We start from the raw sequence: 18,609 nt of genomic DNA, 5'->3' as shown, positions 1-18,609 counted from the left end.
CCTAAATGTGAATTTGTGAGGTCTTATTTGCCACAAATAATTTTATCCATCTTTTGATTTCTTTTTGTCAAAATGTAGGCATGCACCAAATATTCGGTAACCAAATATATTCGGCTGAATATTGCAAAAAAACACACACTCGGTTTTTGGTGGAATAAGTGAAAAGCAAGGCCGAATAATAGCGGTGTGTTTTGATAACGCAATCAAACAGCGTGTAGTGATGGACCGAGTAAAATGTCGGCAGTGTGGCGATATTTTACTCTGTCCGTCACCGCACTCGCATTTGCGACTAAAAATAGTTTTGTGCGACCAAAATAAATCATTCAGCACGCTGTATGAGTACAACCAGCAGCAGAAACGAAAGGCGAATCCTGCCAGTTGCGGGTTGAACGGGGGTCACAGACACAGACAGGAATGTATTCCTGTCAAATATGGCGGCCATAGTGCTCCGCGGTGCAAGATAAGGCTTACCGGCAACAGAGAAGTCCGACTCCAGGTCCAATAATTTCCTCTTCTTGGTGTCATGACTGCCCAAAAGTACCTGGACAGCCGAGCCAGCCTAACACAGGTATGTGATGTGTCAGAGGAGAAACGAGCCGTTCACATTTCTCTCTTTGTGGCAGGTAATGGTCCACAAACCTCACCGCACTTTAGGGACTGTTCTTTACTTGTCAGGGGAGGAGGGTGGCTGGTTGATTTTTATTTTATTTATTTTGATCCCCCCTATGTTAATCACTTATTGATGCTGTTTTTGAAGTATGAATAAGTCAATAAGTAATTTATTCCATTGAAATATCATTGATGTATTATAGAAAAGTGATTTATCTTTTTACAAATGACAAAAGACACATCTGCCTCATTTTCGCTGCGGTATCGTGATACTACTATGTGATACTACTACTGTGATATTTAAAAGTGTTACTGTCCCTCTTTACTCTTCCAGAGGGCTACTCCTCCCCTCAGGGTGACCACAGCCCATCCCTCCTGGTTCCCCCATCCCTACCCATCTCCAGTTGCCCTCTATCCAGCGTGCCCACGTCCACCCAGACCAAACCCCACCTGCTGACCCCCCTGTCGGGGCGAGACCAGCCCCAGGCCAGGTTAAAGCTGGCCACAGAATGCCCGCAGAGCAACGAGCCCTCCAACGGCTCCCTGTCCATGGGCCGCACACGGCTGCCCCAGAAACAGTCGTCAGCCCTGCCAAGCCTCAGCGGCACCAAACAGAAGAGAGTGACTCGCAGACGTGCCACCAACGGCTGGCGGCCTGTTGGAATGCCCACGGAGAGGGAGGTCTTCATTGCGGTAGGTTGTTTTTGAGTGTGTGAAGATGAGCAGGAGATCAGAGAGCTTCTCGTCTTTCCTCTTGTACTCCACTATCTGATAACGCTCTGCTCGTAGAAACTGTAGCATCCACACAGCTGCCTCGCAGAAAGAACCAAAACAGAAAAACAGCTCATGGGGGAAAAGATAATTGTGTTTTGACCACACACTCCTCGTGTGACAGATTTCCTTTTTGTCTTTATAATGAGAATTATATCTGTCCTTGTCGCTGTGCGTATGCGTGCATGTGTCTGTCTCAGGGAGAGGATGAGACGGCCCTGCGGCAGTGTTATGAAGGAGTGGAGAGGGACGGTGAAGTGATACACGTCAGAGACACTGTGCTGCTACGATCGGGCCCCAGGAAGAAATCCCTCCCATATGTTGCTAAGATATCAGCGCTGTGGGAGGACCCCAAAACAGGTAAAGGAGGCGAGGAAGGGGGAGATAATGGATTGATAGGGAGGGTGGACGAAGGGACATATGGCCAAGATTGTTTACCTGTACCTCTCCGTGTGTGTGTGTGTGTGTGTGTGTGTGTGTGTCTCAATTTCCTCCCTCAGGAGAGCTGATGATGAGTCTTTTCTGGTACTACCGACCTGAGCACACACAGGGAGGCCGAGATCCCAGCACACACTGTGAGGTGAGGCTTCATTTAGTGACAGCAAACTGTGTGTCCCCTATTAAAAACAAATAATGAGGTAAATGAGTGTGTGATGTGGAGATGTGTTTCATTATAAAACTATTTTAATGAACATACAATTATTTAATTAGTGTATTGTACTGTAAACACATACATTCGTCCAGGTTTCTCAGAACCTCCCGTGCACCAAACTAACGACATGCCTAAGCACCTTTCTCGTTCAGCCTACACAGTTCTCGAAGGGTTCTTCCTGATTGACTGAGGTTCTACCCAGAACCATTTGCCTGTGAAGAACCATTTTTTGAAGAAAGGGTTAAGTTAATTACACAGTCATGCTGCTCAGCGCTCTGTTACCCTGAGAGTGCGGTGTTCTGGCTAACCAATGGTACATTTCAACAGCGCTGAACGTAGGAACAGTCCAGTTAGTGCCAGAGCATGCTCTGGTACTCAAAATGAGTATTTCCGAACGCTCCTCTGGATGAAACCTGAATATAGAAGAATTCTTGGTAGAACCACCTGGTTGGGTTCTTGGTAGCACCCTTAGAAGGTGGAAAGGTGGCTGAGTAGTCTTCCAGGGAGGTTCGTTGTAGACCAATTACACCATAGAAGGTTCCAGGTGGAAGGTTTATAAAAGGTTCTACTAGAGACCAAAGAACACTCTCCAATAGGGACAAGCTGAAGAGCGTGTGTGAGTACATGAGGGAGAGCTGTTGATGTTTAGAGCCGCCGGTCCACCTTCAGGTTTGGCACAAAGGCCCACTTGAACTCAGTGATAAACTGATTAGATTTTGGTGGGCAAAGGTCAAGCTTTGATGGTCGAAGGTCACTGTGACCTAGACTCTGTCTCATTCTTGTGAACGCAATATCTCAAGAAGGGCTTTCTTCACATTTGGCACAAACGCCCACTTGAACAATGAACAGATAAGATTTTGATGGTCAAAGGTCAAGGTAGCTATGACCTTGTGTCTGTCTCATTCTTGTGAACACAATATCTAAAGAACGCCTTGAGGGAATTTCTTCAAATTTGGCGCAAACATCCATTTTGAATCAAGGATTAACTGATTAGACTTTGGTGGGTTTTTCGGCCATAACTCAAGACTTCATATGCTGTTAATGACAAACTTTCACACAAATATCTAACAGATTGAAATAATGAAGTGAGGTTAAGGTCAAAGGGTTCTGTGACATTATAATGTTCTGCAAAAGCACTTTTCTGGCCATTATTCAATGCCATAACTCTAATCTTAATAGTAAGTTTAACAGACTAGTATTTCTGGTGCCAACTAGCGTGAGTAGCAACATTTAAGTCAAGGACTAGTCAACCAATTGCACACATCCTTAATAAGTAAGTGATTATACATAGTGTAGAAAACAGTGTGCGAGGAGGAGGTGGACAAACAGTCAGTGCTCCTGCAGACCTCATTATCTTACCTCAGCAGCCCTCAGACTGTTGGAAGTTGGGCACCACTTTGGAGCCAGATGATATCCGTGCCACCTCAGTCGTGCACAAACAAAGAAAAAGGGAGAGCAGCGATTTCACGGTTAGAAAGTGAAACACCACTCATGTTTCTATTCACAACGGATGTTTACAGCCTGTGTTGAGAAGGGCAGGGTGTTTTTGTGTGAGTGTGTTTGTGGCGGCACGCGGAATGGGAAACACAGAGGCACAGTCCTACTGCACATGAACAATTACAGCCTCCTCTGTGCTCACAGTTGAAAAGTGTTGTCATTTCTTCAGCCCTCAGCCAACACTATCGGACACACTTGTGTTGATGTGACATTGTACACCCACTGTTGGTTTCAGAATGAGATTTTCGCCTCTCGGCATCAGGATGAAAATAGTGTGGCCTGCATAGAAGACAGATGCTACGTTCTCCCACTAGCCCAGTACTGTAGGTGAGTACACACACACACACACACACACACACACACAAACACACACACACACACACACACACACACACACACACACACACAAACAGGAATACACCCCAGCATTAGACGTTAGCAGAAAGTCTTTTTAAAGGGTTTGGAGATGTTCCTTTTAATTAACACCTCGGCTTCTGCGAAATGTGGAAGCCTGTTTTTCTGACTTTCCCATCGCACATCGGTGACACTGCAACTGTTAATGAATTCGAGGGAACACTGGGCCACAAACATTTGCTAAACATCATTTGCAAATATCTGTTCGTGTTCAGTTGCTCATTATTTTCAAATAAAGGTGCAGCAGCAGGAAGATATATGTGACTCGTGCCTGATCTCTCTGCAGATAGTACAAACTGAGAGTGCCACCTCTGTCCTTCCCATTCTCATACAAGGTGATATCTCAAGAATGACTTGAGGGAATATTTTCAAATTTGGCACAAACGATCACTTGGACTCAAGGATGAACGGATTAAAGTTTGGTGGTCAAAGGTCAAGGTCACTGTGACCTTGCATCAGTCTCATTCTCATGGATGTGATACCTCAGGAATGCCTTGAGGGAATTTCCTTAAATTTAGCTCAAGTTGTCTGTCTCATTTTTGTGAATGTAATATCTCAAGAATGCCTTTCTTCAAATTTGGCACAAACGTCTACTTGTTGAGTTCAACGATAAACTGATAAGATTTTAGTGGTCAAAGGTCAAAGTCACTGTGACCTTGCATTCGTGTTACTCTCATGGACACAATATCTCAATAAAGCCTTGAGGGAGGTTTTTTTTTTCCTTTTTAAATTTGGCACAAATGTCCAGTTGGACTCAATGATGAACAGGTTAGATTTTGATGGTCAAAGGTCAAGGTAACTGTGACCATGTGTCCATCTCATTCTAGTGAACACAGTATCTCAAGCACGCCTCGGGGGAATTTCCTCAAATTTGGCACAAACTTAACACTTGGGCTTAAGGATGAAGTGATTAGATTTGGGTGGTCAAAGGTCAAGGTCACTGTGACCTTGCATCAGTCCCGTTCATGTGAAAGTGACATATCAAGAAATGCCTTGAGGGAATTTCTTCAAATTTAGCACAAACATCCATTGTGAATCAAGGATGAACTGGTAAGACTTTGCTGGTGTTTTTGGCCGTAACTCCAGAATTCATATGCTGTTTATGACAAAAAATTCACACAAATGTCTTAACAGAATAAAAGAATGAAGTGAGGTCAAGGTCAGAGGTCACTGTGACATAATAATGTTATGCAAATGCACTTTTCTGGCCATTATTCAACGCCATAACTCAGGAACAACTCAGGAGAGTCAAATATGAATTGGTGACCCTTATCTTGGGTGTCCATCTTGAAATTGTGCTGACTGTATTTTCTTTTTCTTTTTAGATTTTGTGCCTTGGTGAAGCGGCGTGCCGAAGGTGCCCCACCTGGCAGCGCCAGCATGGTGCCCTGCCGCCCCGACTTCGCCCCCCCTTCCCACCGCTGTGTGCCCACAGACGTCGACCCCGAGCTGGTGTATCTCTGCCGGCACGTCTACGACTTCCGTTACGGACGCATCCTGAAGAACCTGCAGTAGAGGGTAGAAGGGGTGTGGCTCCCGTGAATTAATCATAACATAGCTCCCCCTCCTGGACAGGGCGGGGGCTGCTGAAGGACTGAACACCCCTGTCTTTTCTGCTGGGGACGCTCACGATAAGAGGGAAGGGGGATGATGGGCTGGTTTCGAGGAGGGACAGATGAAGCAAAAAGTGACACATTATGAAGCACAGATCCCTTTAGTTGACTACAGAGGGGTCACAATGCGACAGATGAATCCACGTCAGTCAGAGCACCAATATTTCCTGGTTTGGAAGAGTGAGGACGGGAGCATTCATTCATCAGCTTGGATTTTTCAGCTTCGACAACAGTGTGAGGTGACACGGAGGCTTGTGTGTGTCCCCCCTCCCCTCGCCTGCCAGGAATGCTGAACACCAGGCTGAACTGGGCTACTGTCAGGACCGTGTTTCCCCCAGAGCATCTTAGCACAACAATCATGTTTGTTCCATTTGTAAGCCAATGGCTCAGGAATGGTCCGGTGCTAAGGTGCTTCCGGGGGAACACAAGCCTGCGCTGTCAGCTCGATGTTAACGGTGTTCAACCAGCCGGGGTGAAGGAGCAGCTAATGGAGAGTGTCGTCTTATTTCTCCTGATTTGAGTTTGTCTCAGTCGTGTGTGTGTTTTGTGCGCGTGAAAGCGAGAGTGGGAGAGCGAGTGTTGTCAGTGTGGTTAAATGGATAAATGTGTGATGGTTTTTTAGGAGGCTTTCAGGCAATCAAACCAAACAAGCAGCTTTAGAGGAAGCGGTGCTCCCTTTGCCCATCCTCTCTCCTGTGTGCCACAGCACACTGACACTGACAGAAACATTTTCATCTCGAGTGATGCTCTGCGCAAACTAAAATACTGTACCTGAAGGGGGTCTGTGAGACAGACCTCCCCTCACCAAACTTGACTCTAGAGCAGGGCTTCTGTTACTTTGGGTCAGGACGCTAAAAATAAAATTGATTCTATTAGTAAAAACGCACATTAGACAAAAGCCCCACTGTATTTTCAAACTTTCATCTCAGCCACAGTCCTGGCTGGAAGATGCCCAGCTCTAGAGAGGCTCTTCTAACGGTCCAACAGAGAAAGCTGTTACTGAGGAGCCCTGTGAAGGTTATTAAGACGAGGGCCATCGTTTGTCATTTTCTGTTTGTTTTCCCTCATTCTTTCACCTTTCCTGTTCCCTGTGACTTGCCTTATGACTTGCAGGTAGAGCTTCAGGCAGCTAGTCTCACCACACACAACTGGGGGAGTGGTAGAACAGATGTACTGTAATCCCAAGAGAAAGACTGACTGACAGCTGCGACATGAACACTGGACAAAATGCATCGGTTTAAGGCTGCAGCGCATGATTGTTTTCATCATCAATTACTACTTTTGGCAATTATGTGTCACAGAATAGTTTCCCACAGCCTAAGATGGCTTCTTGACCTTGTTTTGTTCAACCAGCAGTCCAACAGTCAAATATATTCAGATATCTGACATTTATGACAGAGAAAAGCATCAAATCCTCACATTTGACAAGCTAGGACCGAGAAAAGTTTGACATTTTTTGCTTTAAAGGGGCAGTTCACCCAAAAATGATCATTTGTATATCAGTTACTTACCCCGTGTTTTATTTAATTCATGAAGCAAACATTATGTTCCTCACATGCATTCATGGTGAACGAAGAATCCAAAAACAGAGAAAATGATTAACTAATTGAAGTCATAGGGGTCCACGTTTCTGCCGATATATCCCCCTAAATTACTCAATCCGTGTTACTTTGAATTTGTGAAGAAAACTTTGTTTTTATCACATGCATTCTTGATTAACGAAGAATCCAAAAACAGAAAATTCTTGATGAATTGAAGTCATAGGGGTCAAAACATCCAACATACAAACTCTCACAACTTGTGCAGTATAATCCAAGTCATATGTTCAGTTCTTCCCAAACTAGACGTCACGTTAACTAAATATTTTCCATCATTGACTGAATTTTTTTAACAATTTTTTTTTTATCTTTGAAGGCCATTCATCATTTTTACAGGTCAGGTCAGAACACCAACACGGATCTACTGTAACTTTAAATAACCCGCTACAGACCATTGCACAATGTTTCGGCAGCTGATTGTCTGAAATGTCTCTGCATGGTCGATGTCTCCGTTCATGTTATTACTCTCTAGTTATAAATGCATAATCTGTAAGGTTGTTCTGTATTCTAATTATTAAAAATGAAAACTAATGAGTGGAAATTAAATGTTATTAAATATGTTTAACTATCATGAAAAATTGAATTAAAATGAGGGGAAATAATAGATTATGATGGGATCATTTTAAGAGAAATCTAATGAAACTTTTGCTAAAGGCTTACTATTTAAAACAGTCGTTCCCACCTGTTGGGTCATGGTCCAAAAGTTTGTAAAAAACATACTTTATTTTTAAGTGCAGTGAATTTCCAGCACAGAGATTTTATTTGAAAGTGCTCTTTGCTGCTGTCGAGTGAGTGACTGACAGACAGCTACTTCGCAGAGACAGCAAACTAGCTCGGCAACATGGCCAAGCAAATCTGGACCCCATAGCTGGACCAGGTGGGAACCACTGATTTCAAACACTTCAGCATTCGAGTAGTGCACCTGAACATGGGCGTGCATTTGAACTCTGCTTGTGATTGTTTATGTGGAAGCGAAAATACATGGGATAGGAAAGTAACGAGCATACAACTGGATAAATGAGACTTGGATTATACTGCACGTTATGTGAGCTTGTTACAGAGTATTATGATATGTGGCCCCCATTTGCTTCAGTTCATCAAGAATTTTCTTCTTTTTTGGAGTCTTCATTCACAGTTGAGGCATGTGAAGAAAACAAAGTTATCTTCAGGAATTCAACGCAACACAGGGTGAGTAATTACAAATGATCATTTTGTGGTGAACTGTCCCTTTAAGAAGTGACAGAAATGATCGTATAATCGTTGAGTCATTGTTGCAGCTCTAAACTCGTTAAATACACAGTGCACATCTCATGTCATTGACCTGCTGTGCTCTAGCTGCTCGTGTTGCGGAAATGTCCATTCTACCTGCTCTAATTCTACATCCACACCAATTATTTCCCTCCTCCTCCCTCCTCCTCCTCCCTCCTCCCCCTGAAGATAAACCAAAGGATGTCACACAAGCCAGAGTCCTCGTCTCCTCCCTCGCACTCCTCCTCATTGTCAGCACTTCTGCCCTCGTTCCCTTTATTATATTGCACTAATCCATTCCTTAATTACAACAAATGTGTTCACCTTTTTTTTTGTGTGTGTGTTCCAGCTACTAATATCTTACCGGGAGGGGAGGGGGGGGGGCATACTGTGTGTGTCATTTATGTGAGTGTGTGTGTTTTGTAGAGAAGGAAACAGTGAGGATGTCATGGCTGCTTTTTGTCAGTGCAAACTGTATATTTCTATTCTTTCACCTGTAGAGGAGTCGGCCAGCGTGTTCGCCATGTTACCCGATGCACAACCTGTTGAGTCCCATGGAATATATACAGTATATATATATTACTAGAGTCATTCCATTTGATTTCTGAATCAGCTCTGACATACTTATATAAATATACAGTATATATATATATGTATGTATCCACACTGTTAATGTGATTTAGATTGCAAAAGGCATCTGGACGGAGGCCTGACGCGCTGTGCGGACGTAGCACCATGTTAGACGTGTATTTGGATTGACGGGGGGTGGGAATGCGTGGGAGGGTGTTCGATACTTAATTGAGTGGTGGTGGATGTCAGACCACACTCTTTCATTGCCTTTTAACCTGCAAGTGTTTTACTGTCGCTCAGAAAACGAGTAGCGTCGGAGTGTGTGTACCTTTAAAAACATAAAGAGTACCCGATTGCTTTCCTACACTGCAAATGCCCTGTTCTTCAACATTGGATCAAAGTTTTCACCCTGAAGCCATCTTTGACTTTTACTCTATTTGAGCAGCACGACTCCGAACCCAAAACAAAATCGAATCCTGATGATTGGGTTGTTTTTTTTGTTTTTAATTTCTATTATCGCCCAGATTCTTCAAAGAGGTAATATATATATTCTCCTACTTTACAATTTCTCCTTATTAAGAATATTTTATTATGTCGATTTCCTAAGATGGCATATGCAATATATTTTTAGACTTACTATTTTTGGAAAAATGAACTTGAACAAATCAAGAAAAGGAATATGCATTTTTATTTCATTTCAAATCAGTTTAAAGTCATCACAGCATTAATTGAGATTTGACCAAATGAAAGAAAGAGGAGATTGAACGGACTCGATGCCGTCACATGACCTGAGGTTGTAGATAATGAGACACTCCCTTCCAGGCGATTTCTAATGAAGTGTACATATCTGAATCCAGGAAGCACCGGGCACTCTTTAAACAAACAGACAGCCAATGCACAGTGTAGTATTTTTGCAAGATCTGTAATAATTATATTTAAAGTAAGAAAAAAAAATATTTAAATGGAGTAAACAATACGATATATTAAGATTTCGATTTAACTTATTTGGAAATACTGTGTCTAATTGATTAACTATATCCTGTTTCTTTGTGCTCCAGGATAGAAATGAATTTCTGTTTATTTGTAACTTATAAGTTTAGAAATTAAATGGTTGAGTGGCGGTTTGTTGACAGAGATGTAAATGTTGTTTAGTTAATATCATTTCGTTGTCAGGGGGTGGAGACCAGACCAAAGCACACCCTGGCAGACGGGAGCGCAGAAGTGGCTCGCGGATCGCAGGCAGATTTGATTCCCAGATCTGACCTGTGTGAAGAGACGACTTCCTGCTCTCCTGCCTAACCTGACTGACCTTAAGTGTGACGTTTGGGAGAATGCCGCGGCAACATGGTCACCTGAGCTTTTATTGATTCGTCCTATTAGGGGAGAGACAGAGACAGAACACCTGAGACAGGACGGGACGTCCTCTGGGCTCCAGGTAGAAGATCCCCTCAGGCGCTGATCTAAGACCAGTTTCCCTTCTCTAAATTTAGCCCAATATTACAGAGGGTTTTCAGTAAGGAATTAGGGACTGTACGAAAATTATTGAGGATGGGATGGTGAGAAAAGATGCGATTTTTGTTAAAAGGGTAGCTTCAGTATTTTTTAACCTGGACCTTATTTTCCAATGTTTATGTGTGTAAGTGACTAATGGGAACAACAGTTTTTGAAATCGGTCCAGTATTGAGCAAGAGGGCTGCAAGGGAACCACTTGGGACATGTTCACACTGCCAGTTAACCAAAAGTGCTTGTTTTTGCAACTGACAGACTCAGATTGTTATTTCAAGTGTCTGACGACATTATGGAAAGGATCCCTACAGAGATAGACCTTTTTGTTAAAGATAGATTAATTTTGTTTAACCAGAAACAGCCCCGAAGTCGCTGTCACCAGACTCCATTTAAATAACCTGTAATTTAAGCTTGGATAGAGGCAGCATATTCTTACAACTGAATGGATGAATTGAGGTTTTATTTCAACCAAACCAGAGATGGTGGTTGCTGGAACGTTGGAAGAACAAACCAAGACGGTTATTATGAGCTTAAAATTGTTTTTGACCACTTTGAATGAATTGTGTTGTACGATTATAAAATTACTGTTTTTTTTAAATGGAGTCTGGTGGGTTTGGCGAGAGAAATTTCAGGGCTGTTTCTGGTTAAACAAATAGGATCTTACTCTTTGAAAAAAGGCCTATCTCTGTCGGGATCCTTTCCATAATGTTGTCAGACAGATACAATAAAAGTCTGAGCCTGTCAGTGGCAAAAACACACACTGCAGATGGACAAAAATTGACGGTGCACAATTGCCCATTGACATAACATTGCAGCCTGTTTCACACTGCGAGCTGCAGCCCTCTTGCGTAATACTGTACAGTTTTTAAATATTTTTGCTTCCATTAGTTACTTTGACAGAAAAATTTAGGAAAATAGGGTTCCAGGTTGAAAAATACTGAAGATGCCCTTTAAGGGAGGGTTGTCTATATTTGCTGGGAAAGCAGTGGAGGGTGTTTCAACATTTTCTCACTCCAGAATCGTAATTTTTTTTAATTAATTCTGCAGCGCTCACATCTGTCAGCACCAAAATAGTTGGCGCCTTAGTTTGTTTGCCATAAATGGGTTATTTTTTAAATATTAAATGGAAGGTATTGCAGTTTTTTTTAAACCGAGGGACGGTGCAAAGACAATACTTATATTTATGTGTAGTAATTTTCGTACAGTCCCTTATTTGAGTCATTAAAGGTTCAATGTTTTACAGTCGCCTGAGAGGAAATTTAGGAATTTTAATATGATGCATGGGTCGGTCAAATTGAGGATTTGCTGAACAGCTTCTCCCACCATCTCACTCAGCTGGCCACCGTTGCCTTTCTCCCAGATGTGCATTGACGGTGTTCGTCCCCTAGAGGGCAGGAATCCTATGTGTGCAGAACAGTCTCATGGCCACATCCCAAAGCTGCTCAGCGGCTTCCTCTCCTTGTCCTCTTTCCTTGCATCCTTATCTTTTGGCTACTGAGAGTGATGCAGGAGCTTCCTGGAAAAAAAGGAGATGGAGAGCGCTCAGTAAAGGGAAGCTGCCATGAGTCATCCTCCCAAGTGCTGGCCAGCCCTGCAGAATAGCATGGACTAGATTGTATGTTATTATTTATGTGACTTAATTTCCTAGCAGCTTTGCATGGACACAGTTGCATCTTTTGTTGCCATGACAACCAGGCATGGCCAGCACTGGGGAGGAGTGTGTGTACGAATAGGGTGTCCACGGTGGTGTGGGGGTCAAACACTGAGTGACCTTTACTGATGCCACACAGGAAGTGTGTTCGCTCCATTAGTTCAAAAACAAAAGCACCCGACCAGCCCGTGAGATTCTGCTTTCTGTGTGGTTCGTATTGATGCTTATTGTCAACATATATTTTGATATATTTGGAAAAAAACAGGGGATATACAGTAAAAAAAAGTCTAGATATTTTTGGAGTAGAGAAGCAACGTGTGTATCAGATTATTGTCACTTTGTCATGCTCTCTGAAAATCTCTTGGATTTTTTGGAAGAATTATATAACATCCCTAATGATTTAATGTTCCATTGAAAGAATATTTATAAATTTTAAGTCCTTTGTGAAAATTCTGTGTGTGGATCTTTATTACGAGCCGTGTTGTTCCTCCTGTCCTACATGACATTATACTGTGTAAAAGGGAAGCTGCTCTCACTGCATGTGACCAGTAGGAAGTTTGTAAAGTTCCTCCAACCAGCAACTGTTGTTCTGCACAGTCTCCACAGGAGGTCAGCAGTGAGACAGCGTGTGCAGGTCAGGGTCAAACCCTCTGTGACCTTTTTATTTAGGCGCTAAATGACACACAGTGCATGATCATCTGTTAATTAAGATACAGCAGGAGGCAAGTTTCAACCTTCTCCTGTCCCTCTCCCGTGTTTCCCAACACGTCCTCAGCCAGCAGTCATTATCTGTCTTTGGCCTTTATCCCTGTTCAGGCCTCAGGGCATTAGGAATGTCCCACACACCCACACACACACACACCACAGGTCCTTGGTGTCTGTTACACAGAGTTAAAGCAGCCAGAACAGACGATTAGTGTCTCATAATAATATAACTAGCTGCACACTTTGACCTCAGAAGCCTCTCAGGTGCACCAGACTGCTGTTAGACTGTCCTGAACCTTCACTGTTAGTTAAAAACATGTGATGGGTGAGATTTATTTTGTTTTACCTTTCAGGATTTTGAGCTGTTTGTCTTTACATATCACCTTAAAACAAAGTCAAAGCTGTTTAGTCCTTCCATTTTGGATTACAACATAATTTAAAGGTTCTGTATGCAACATTCAGAGCACTAATATAGCTGCAAGCCACCATTTTCTATCTAAGAAATATAGTGTAGAGTGAATAGAGTGATGCTGACCTGACCAGAAAATGAAGACACACTCCCTCTGTGTCTGTTGTAATCTGACCTTCTTGGTTCTTTGTTGTGGATGACAGCCCAGCCATGCACGCATGTTAGTGCGTGTGTGTATCCCTAACGCTAGCTCATTGCCACTGCTCTGCACAGCACTCATATGGTGGTCAACACCGTTAGTTCTGTCAGCATTGTTGGCCTTGTTTTTTGCCGTTTGTGGAGTTAGCACTGTTAGCTGCTAGCTGCCATGTTGAGAACTGTGTGCAGACAACTCATAAGCTCTGAATTTGGCATAGAGCTCTTATAGAAATACTGTAATTGAGAGTTTGTTTAGCTTTTTAAAAATATTTGTAAAGGGTACATTGTAAAGTTACTCCACTTATATACAGGCCGGTTTGTCATAACGTTGCATACGTTGCAACTTTTTGTCCAGTGAGACCACATGTTCTTCTTTTCTTATTCAGACTCGTTTTTAAGCTGTATTTTTTTTTTTTTTTTTTTATTTTATCTATTTATTTGCATTTCTGCTATATTTTGATTGTGAGAGAGAAACAGGAAAGCCCTGTAAGTCTAGTATGTAAGATTTAGTGGCATCTAGTGGTAAGGTTGCAGATTGCAACCATCTGAAACTGCTGTGTGCTGAGCATTTAGAACTACGGTAGCCGATGCGAAAACCCAGATGGCCCTGTCTATAGCCAGTGTTCCATTTGTCTCTTCTGGGCTACTGTAGAAACAACATGGCAGGTTCTGCGGAACCCAATTAATAGGTGCTTCTCAAAGGATGGTAAGATGGGTCCTTCCAAGTCGGGTACAGAGGCTAGACAAGACTCCTTCCTAGCGTTAAAGCTATAGTGCGTAACTTCTGTCGCCCCCCAGCAGATAAGCTGGCACTTCCATGCACACAGAGTAACACTCGCTTCACACCGTGTACACAACACTACACAACGTGGCGAACACCAGGCTGCTAACATTACATTACGTTCATAGTACCATTTCCAAGAAATTATATTATAAACTATATAAATTATAAATTATAAACCAAGTCACGTACTTATCCAACAGCAGCAAGGCAACATCCGTGTCTGCCCTCAGCCCAATTTCTTCCTTCAGGGCTCTCCACTGAGGAAAAGCGACACCAATACAAATCCTTGTTTGCCTTCTCCATTGGTCACTTTCCTTCTTTGCTAACAGACTTTCAGCCGAACGTCCAGGCTTTTTCTTTGTGGTAGGATCCACTTCTGAACTGTGTCTCGGCCGCTTCTCCGCCATGTTGCTTTCTTTTTCTACCTGCGCTCTACCTCTTGCTATGAGAGTCCCTGCTCTTCCTCCCCCTGCCCTTCATTATCTCATAACTCATATCACAGCGGTGCCTGGACAGCGTGACGTGTGTGGTTGTGCTGCTGCCGTGGTCCTGCCAGATGCCTCCTGCTGCTGCTGCCATCATTAGTCATTAGTCATACTTCTACTGTTATTATACACACATATGACTATTGTCACACATGTATACTGCCAGATATTAATACATACTTTAAACATATTGTACCACAGTAGCCAGAACTATAACTATAATATTATTACTTTCAATAATGTTGTTGACATTGCAGCAGTCCTTCAGTTTGATTCAATGATGTAGTCTCCTTGAAATGCAGCCTGTATGTAGCTATAAACGGATCATTCTTAGGTAACGGAAACACAACAATTCTTATTTTCAGGTGATTATAAACTAAAGAAAAAACATAGTTATGAATACTGTATTTATATTTTTACATAAACTGTCCTTTCTAAATACCTCCCTTACTTCCTTTTTTTTGTTACCCCAAGTGCTCTTACTGCAACTTCTTTCACATTTAATTCAAGTAACAGCAGCCAATATGTTGTCCACCCTTGTATGTCTGATTGAGCAGGGAAATAGACAGACAGAGAGAAACAGAGAAAGATAGATAGAAATGTAGAGAGAACCTTTTTAACTCTGAGGGGAAATTACAGTGTTTTAGCAGCCAAGTCCCACATGAATCACAAAACAAACAACACATGGACACCCAACAGCGCAAATACGACAAGCTAAAATAAAATTAGACAAGGAACTAAATCGTCACTCGAACTGGGGCCTGAACTCTAAATACAAAAAATGATAGCACCTGGGAAAATGCCTGTTCATTAGTGCAGGTTTAGCATAGTATGTGCAGGTATCTAATATACAGGTAAGTACTGTACGTGTATGTATACTGCAGAGATTAATAATTAATTAATCTTGAATAATAATGAGCAAAAGTCAGACACACTGAACTAAGTCTTATTTATACTCATTAAATGTGTGTTCTTTTCTCTGCCACATCTTAATTTATTATTTCCATAACATTTCTCTCCTGTTGTTATTTATATAACCAATGTTTGTTATTGTGTCTTATTTTCCTCCCAAATTGGGCTGCATATTCTGTCCTGTGAATGCATTATTAATAATAACAGCAACAATAAACAAGATTATAATTAATGTGCTAACATTGTACACCATTAGTGTACTGCAGCTGTACGACAACTAAGACATAACAGGAAGTATGAATGAGCCAGAGGACGAAATAAATGTGAAGAGGAAAATATGAGGATTAATGAGAGGAAGCGAAAGGTGAAACTGCTGCTTGTGATTTATTACAGCTAATACAGCATCATACCCACTTTACACTGATCACTGTGGTCTCCAGTGCTTCACCATCTCTCATTAGAGTGTATGATATTGTGAAACATCAGGAGAAGAAATGCACTGCAAAGCAATTTTTTAACATTCAGAGGGAGGTGGAGGACTTCCGCTACGAGGCCAGAAAGCTTTGACAGATCAGCAAAGAGAAGCATCTGCTGGTGAAAGAATCAATCCAGCGAATGCAAAATAGACAGAAAGGCAGCTTACACTGGGGGAGTCCTCGACACAATCGCCTAACTGGCTTTTCATCTGCTCCTGTTGTCTTTCTCTGTTGGTCTAATTACCACGTCCGGCTTATTGTCCTCTTGATGACTGTAATTAATCAAGTTCTGCTCCCTAATCTCAGGATCTCATCATCCTTACAGTGCACCAGGGCTGGCCACACCGGATGGCAGCCTGATGTAAGCTCTTTTTGGGAATGTAATTGTGTGCTTGTCTGCAACTTTGCGTGCAACAGCAAATTGCATTGTCCCACCCTGCTGTGTTTTTTCTGTGTTTTCTCAGCACACAGGTCAGTAATTGTTACTCATCGTTTGCTTCTCGAAGCAATAGCGGTATGTATCCAGAGAGGAGTTATACAGCTTATCTCTCAGGAAGTTATTTTGGGGCCCTTAAAGGAGTAATTCACCCCCTCAAATGACCATTTGTACAGGAGCAGTGTGGAGGATTTAGTGGCATCTAGTGGTGAGGATTGTAGTTTGCAACCAGCTGAAACTTCTCCCATGTGCCAAGTGTGAACTCCCGATTGAATTCCGTTGGTGTTCATTGTTCAGGAGATTTTTACCAGGAGCCAAATTATCCGCAGAGGTCTCTTCCTCTTGTAAATAAACAGACCAGGTGATTTAAAACAGTAAAAACACTGAATAAATTAGTGTCACTTTAAAAAGTCGGTTCTCCGAAGCTATTTGGCTGGTCAGAGGTTGGCTGTTACCCAGCACCTGCTAATGTGTGCTCACCTTTTTCTCTAAAAACTAAAGATTCAGGCGTTCAGGAGGTTTTTACCTGGAGCCAAATTATCCCCAGAGGTCTCTTCATCCTTAAAACAAACAGACCTGGTGATTTAAACCGGTTAAAATATTGAATGAAGCAGTTTCATGTTAAAAATTGGTGTTTCCAACACTATTTGGCTTGTCGCTGCTAATTATGGTGGCCTACGGGAGGACGTAAATGGTCCTGTCTCAAGCCAGTGTTTGGTTTGTCTGTCCTGGGCTACTGTAGAACAAAACTGCGATGTGGTATAGCCATCTCCGTGGATGAGAGCCTGCTTCTGATGTAGATATAAACGGCTTTTTCTAAGATAACAAAAACACAACGATTCTTGGGTAATAATACACTCAACGAGACATTCTTGTTTAATTATATTCCTTTTCTGCCAATATCCCTAAATTCTACACACTGGACCCTCAGTTACTCACCCGGTGTTACATTGAATTTGTTAAGAAAACTTTGTTTTTCTCCCATGCCTTTGGTGAACGAAGAATCTAAAAACTGAGAAAATTCTTCATGAATTGACATCAAAGGGGAGTGCATTTAACAACAGCAAAACTATATCAAAACATCCGTTTATACACTCTCACAACTCGTGCACTGTAATCCAAGTCTCAATTATCCAGTTGTATGCTCGGTAACAGACAGCCCTTTCCCACAAGCAACTGACCTAAAAGTGAAACTTATGGTGCTTTCACACCTGCCCTGTTTGGTTCAATCAAACCCAAGTTCGTTTGCCCCCTAAGTACATTTGGGCAGGTGTGAGCACAGCAATCACACTCAGACCTTCTTGAAGAGGTGGTCTCAGTCTGGTTCCAAAGGAACTCTGGTGCGGTTGGTTTGTGGTGAGAAGGTGTTCTGACCTGGATGTGAAGCAACTGCAGTCACATGACACATTGTTTGGGTTAAACATGAGCATGTTACAGTCCTGGAGGATTATTAATGTGCACCTCCTCCTGTACTGCCTTAATATGCACATTCAGCACATCCAATGCATCAAAACATTGTTTTCTAGTTGGAGCCGCGCCTCGTTTTCAAACTGTATGGTTTGACTAAAATGAACAATGACAGCAATATAGTCCACGATGAGCAGCGCTAAATTCAACCTGTGTAGTTGTCCCTCCATTGTGACATTAGAAAGTGTCACATTTATCTTGCAAGTGTACTCTTCTTCAACGTTTGCTTTACTTCCTGGATTTTTGGTCCTCTTGTAAATGCTGCCGAAAGAACACGAACCAACTCTAGGCAATTATACAACTTTGTAACAAATTACTCCCTGATTCAGACCAAAGCAAACAAACTCTAGGTCTGAAAACACCCTTATCTATGCTCTCGTCAAAGCCAGACTCTGATGGTCTATCACTGCCTCGACCAGTTACTAGTTTTTGTTTTTGTGTGACTTAAGTGAATCCAAACTAACCCTTTTAAACATCAAAGTCACACAATAACACCAATAAACTAACCAGTCAAGGCAGCAGTAGACCAGCAGCTCCTGTGCTCAGCAACATACTGTTTTTGTCAATGGAGTCTGGCTTTGAGGAGAGCATAGATCAGTTTCAGATAG

General features: G+C 42.3%; 1 protein-coding gene across 3 annotated transcripts in view; it reads left to right on the top strand.

Annotated features, from left to right (window-relative positions):
* The window catches only part of LOC117270314 (bromo adjacent homology domain-containing 1 protein), a 64,346-nt gene extending 51,767 nt beyond the window's left edge, over nt 1-12,579 (top strand). For all 3 annotated transcript variants that reach the window (XM_078173665.1, XM_033647838.2, XM_078173664.1), the window contains exons 3-7: nt 944-1,302; nt 1,581-1,740; nt 1,881-1,960; nt 3,765-3,856; nt 5,269-12,579. In XM_078173665.1, the coding sequence (XP_078029791.1) occupies nt 944-1,302; nt 1,581-1,740; nt 1,881-1,960; nt 3,765-3,856; nt 5,269-5,458 (881 nt within the window). In that variant the 3' untranslated portion in view covers nt 5,459-12,579. The remainder of the gene's footprint in view (nt 1-943; nt 1,303-1,580; nt 1,741-1,880; nt 1,961-3,764; nt 3,857-5,268) is intronic.
* Nucleotides 12,580-18,609: the final 6,030 nt, after the last annotated feature.

This window comes from Epinephelus lanceolatus, chromosome 13, assembly GCF_041903045.1.
Source record: "Epinephelus lanceolatus isolate andai-2023 chromosome 13, ASM4190304v1, whole genome shotgun sequence".
Classification (NCBI taxonomy): domain Eukaryota; kingdom Metazoa; phylum Chordata; class Actinopteri; order Perciformes; family Serranidae; genus Epinephelus; species Epinephelus lanceolatus.
The sequence above is the reverse complement of the archived record's forward strand: the minus strand, read 5'-3'. Positions and strand labels throughout refer to the sequence as shown.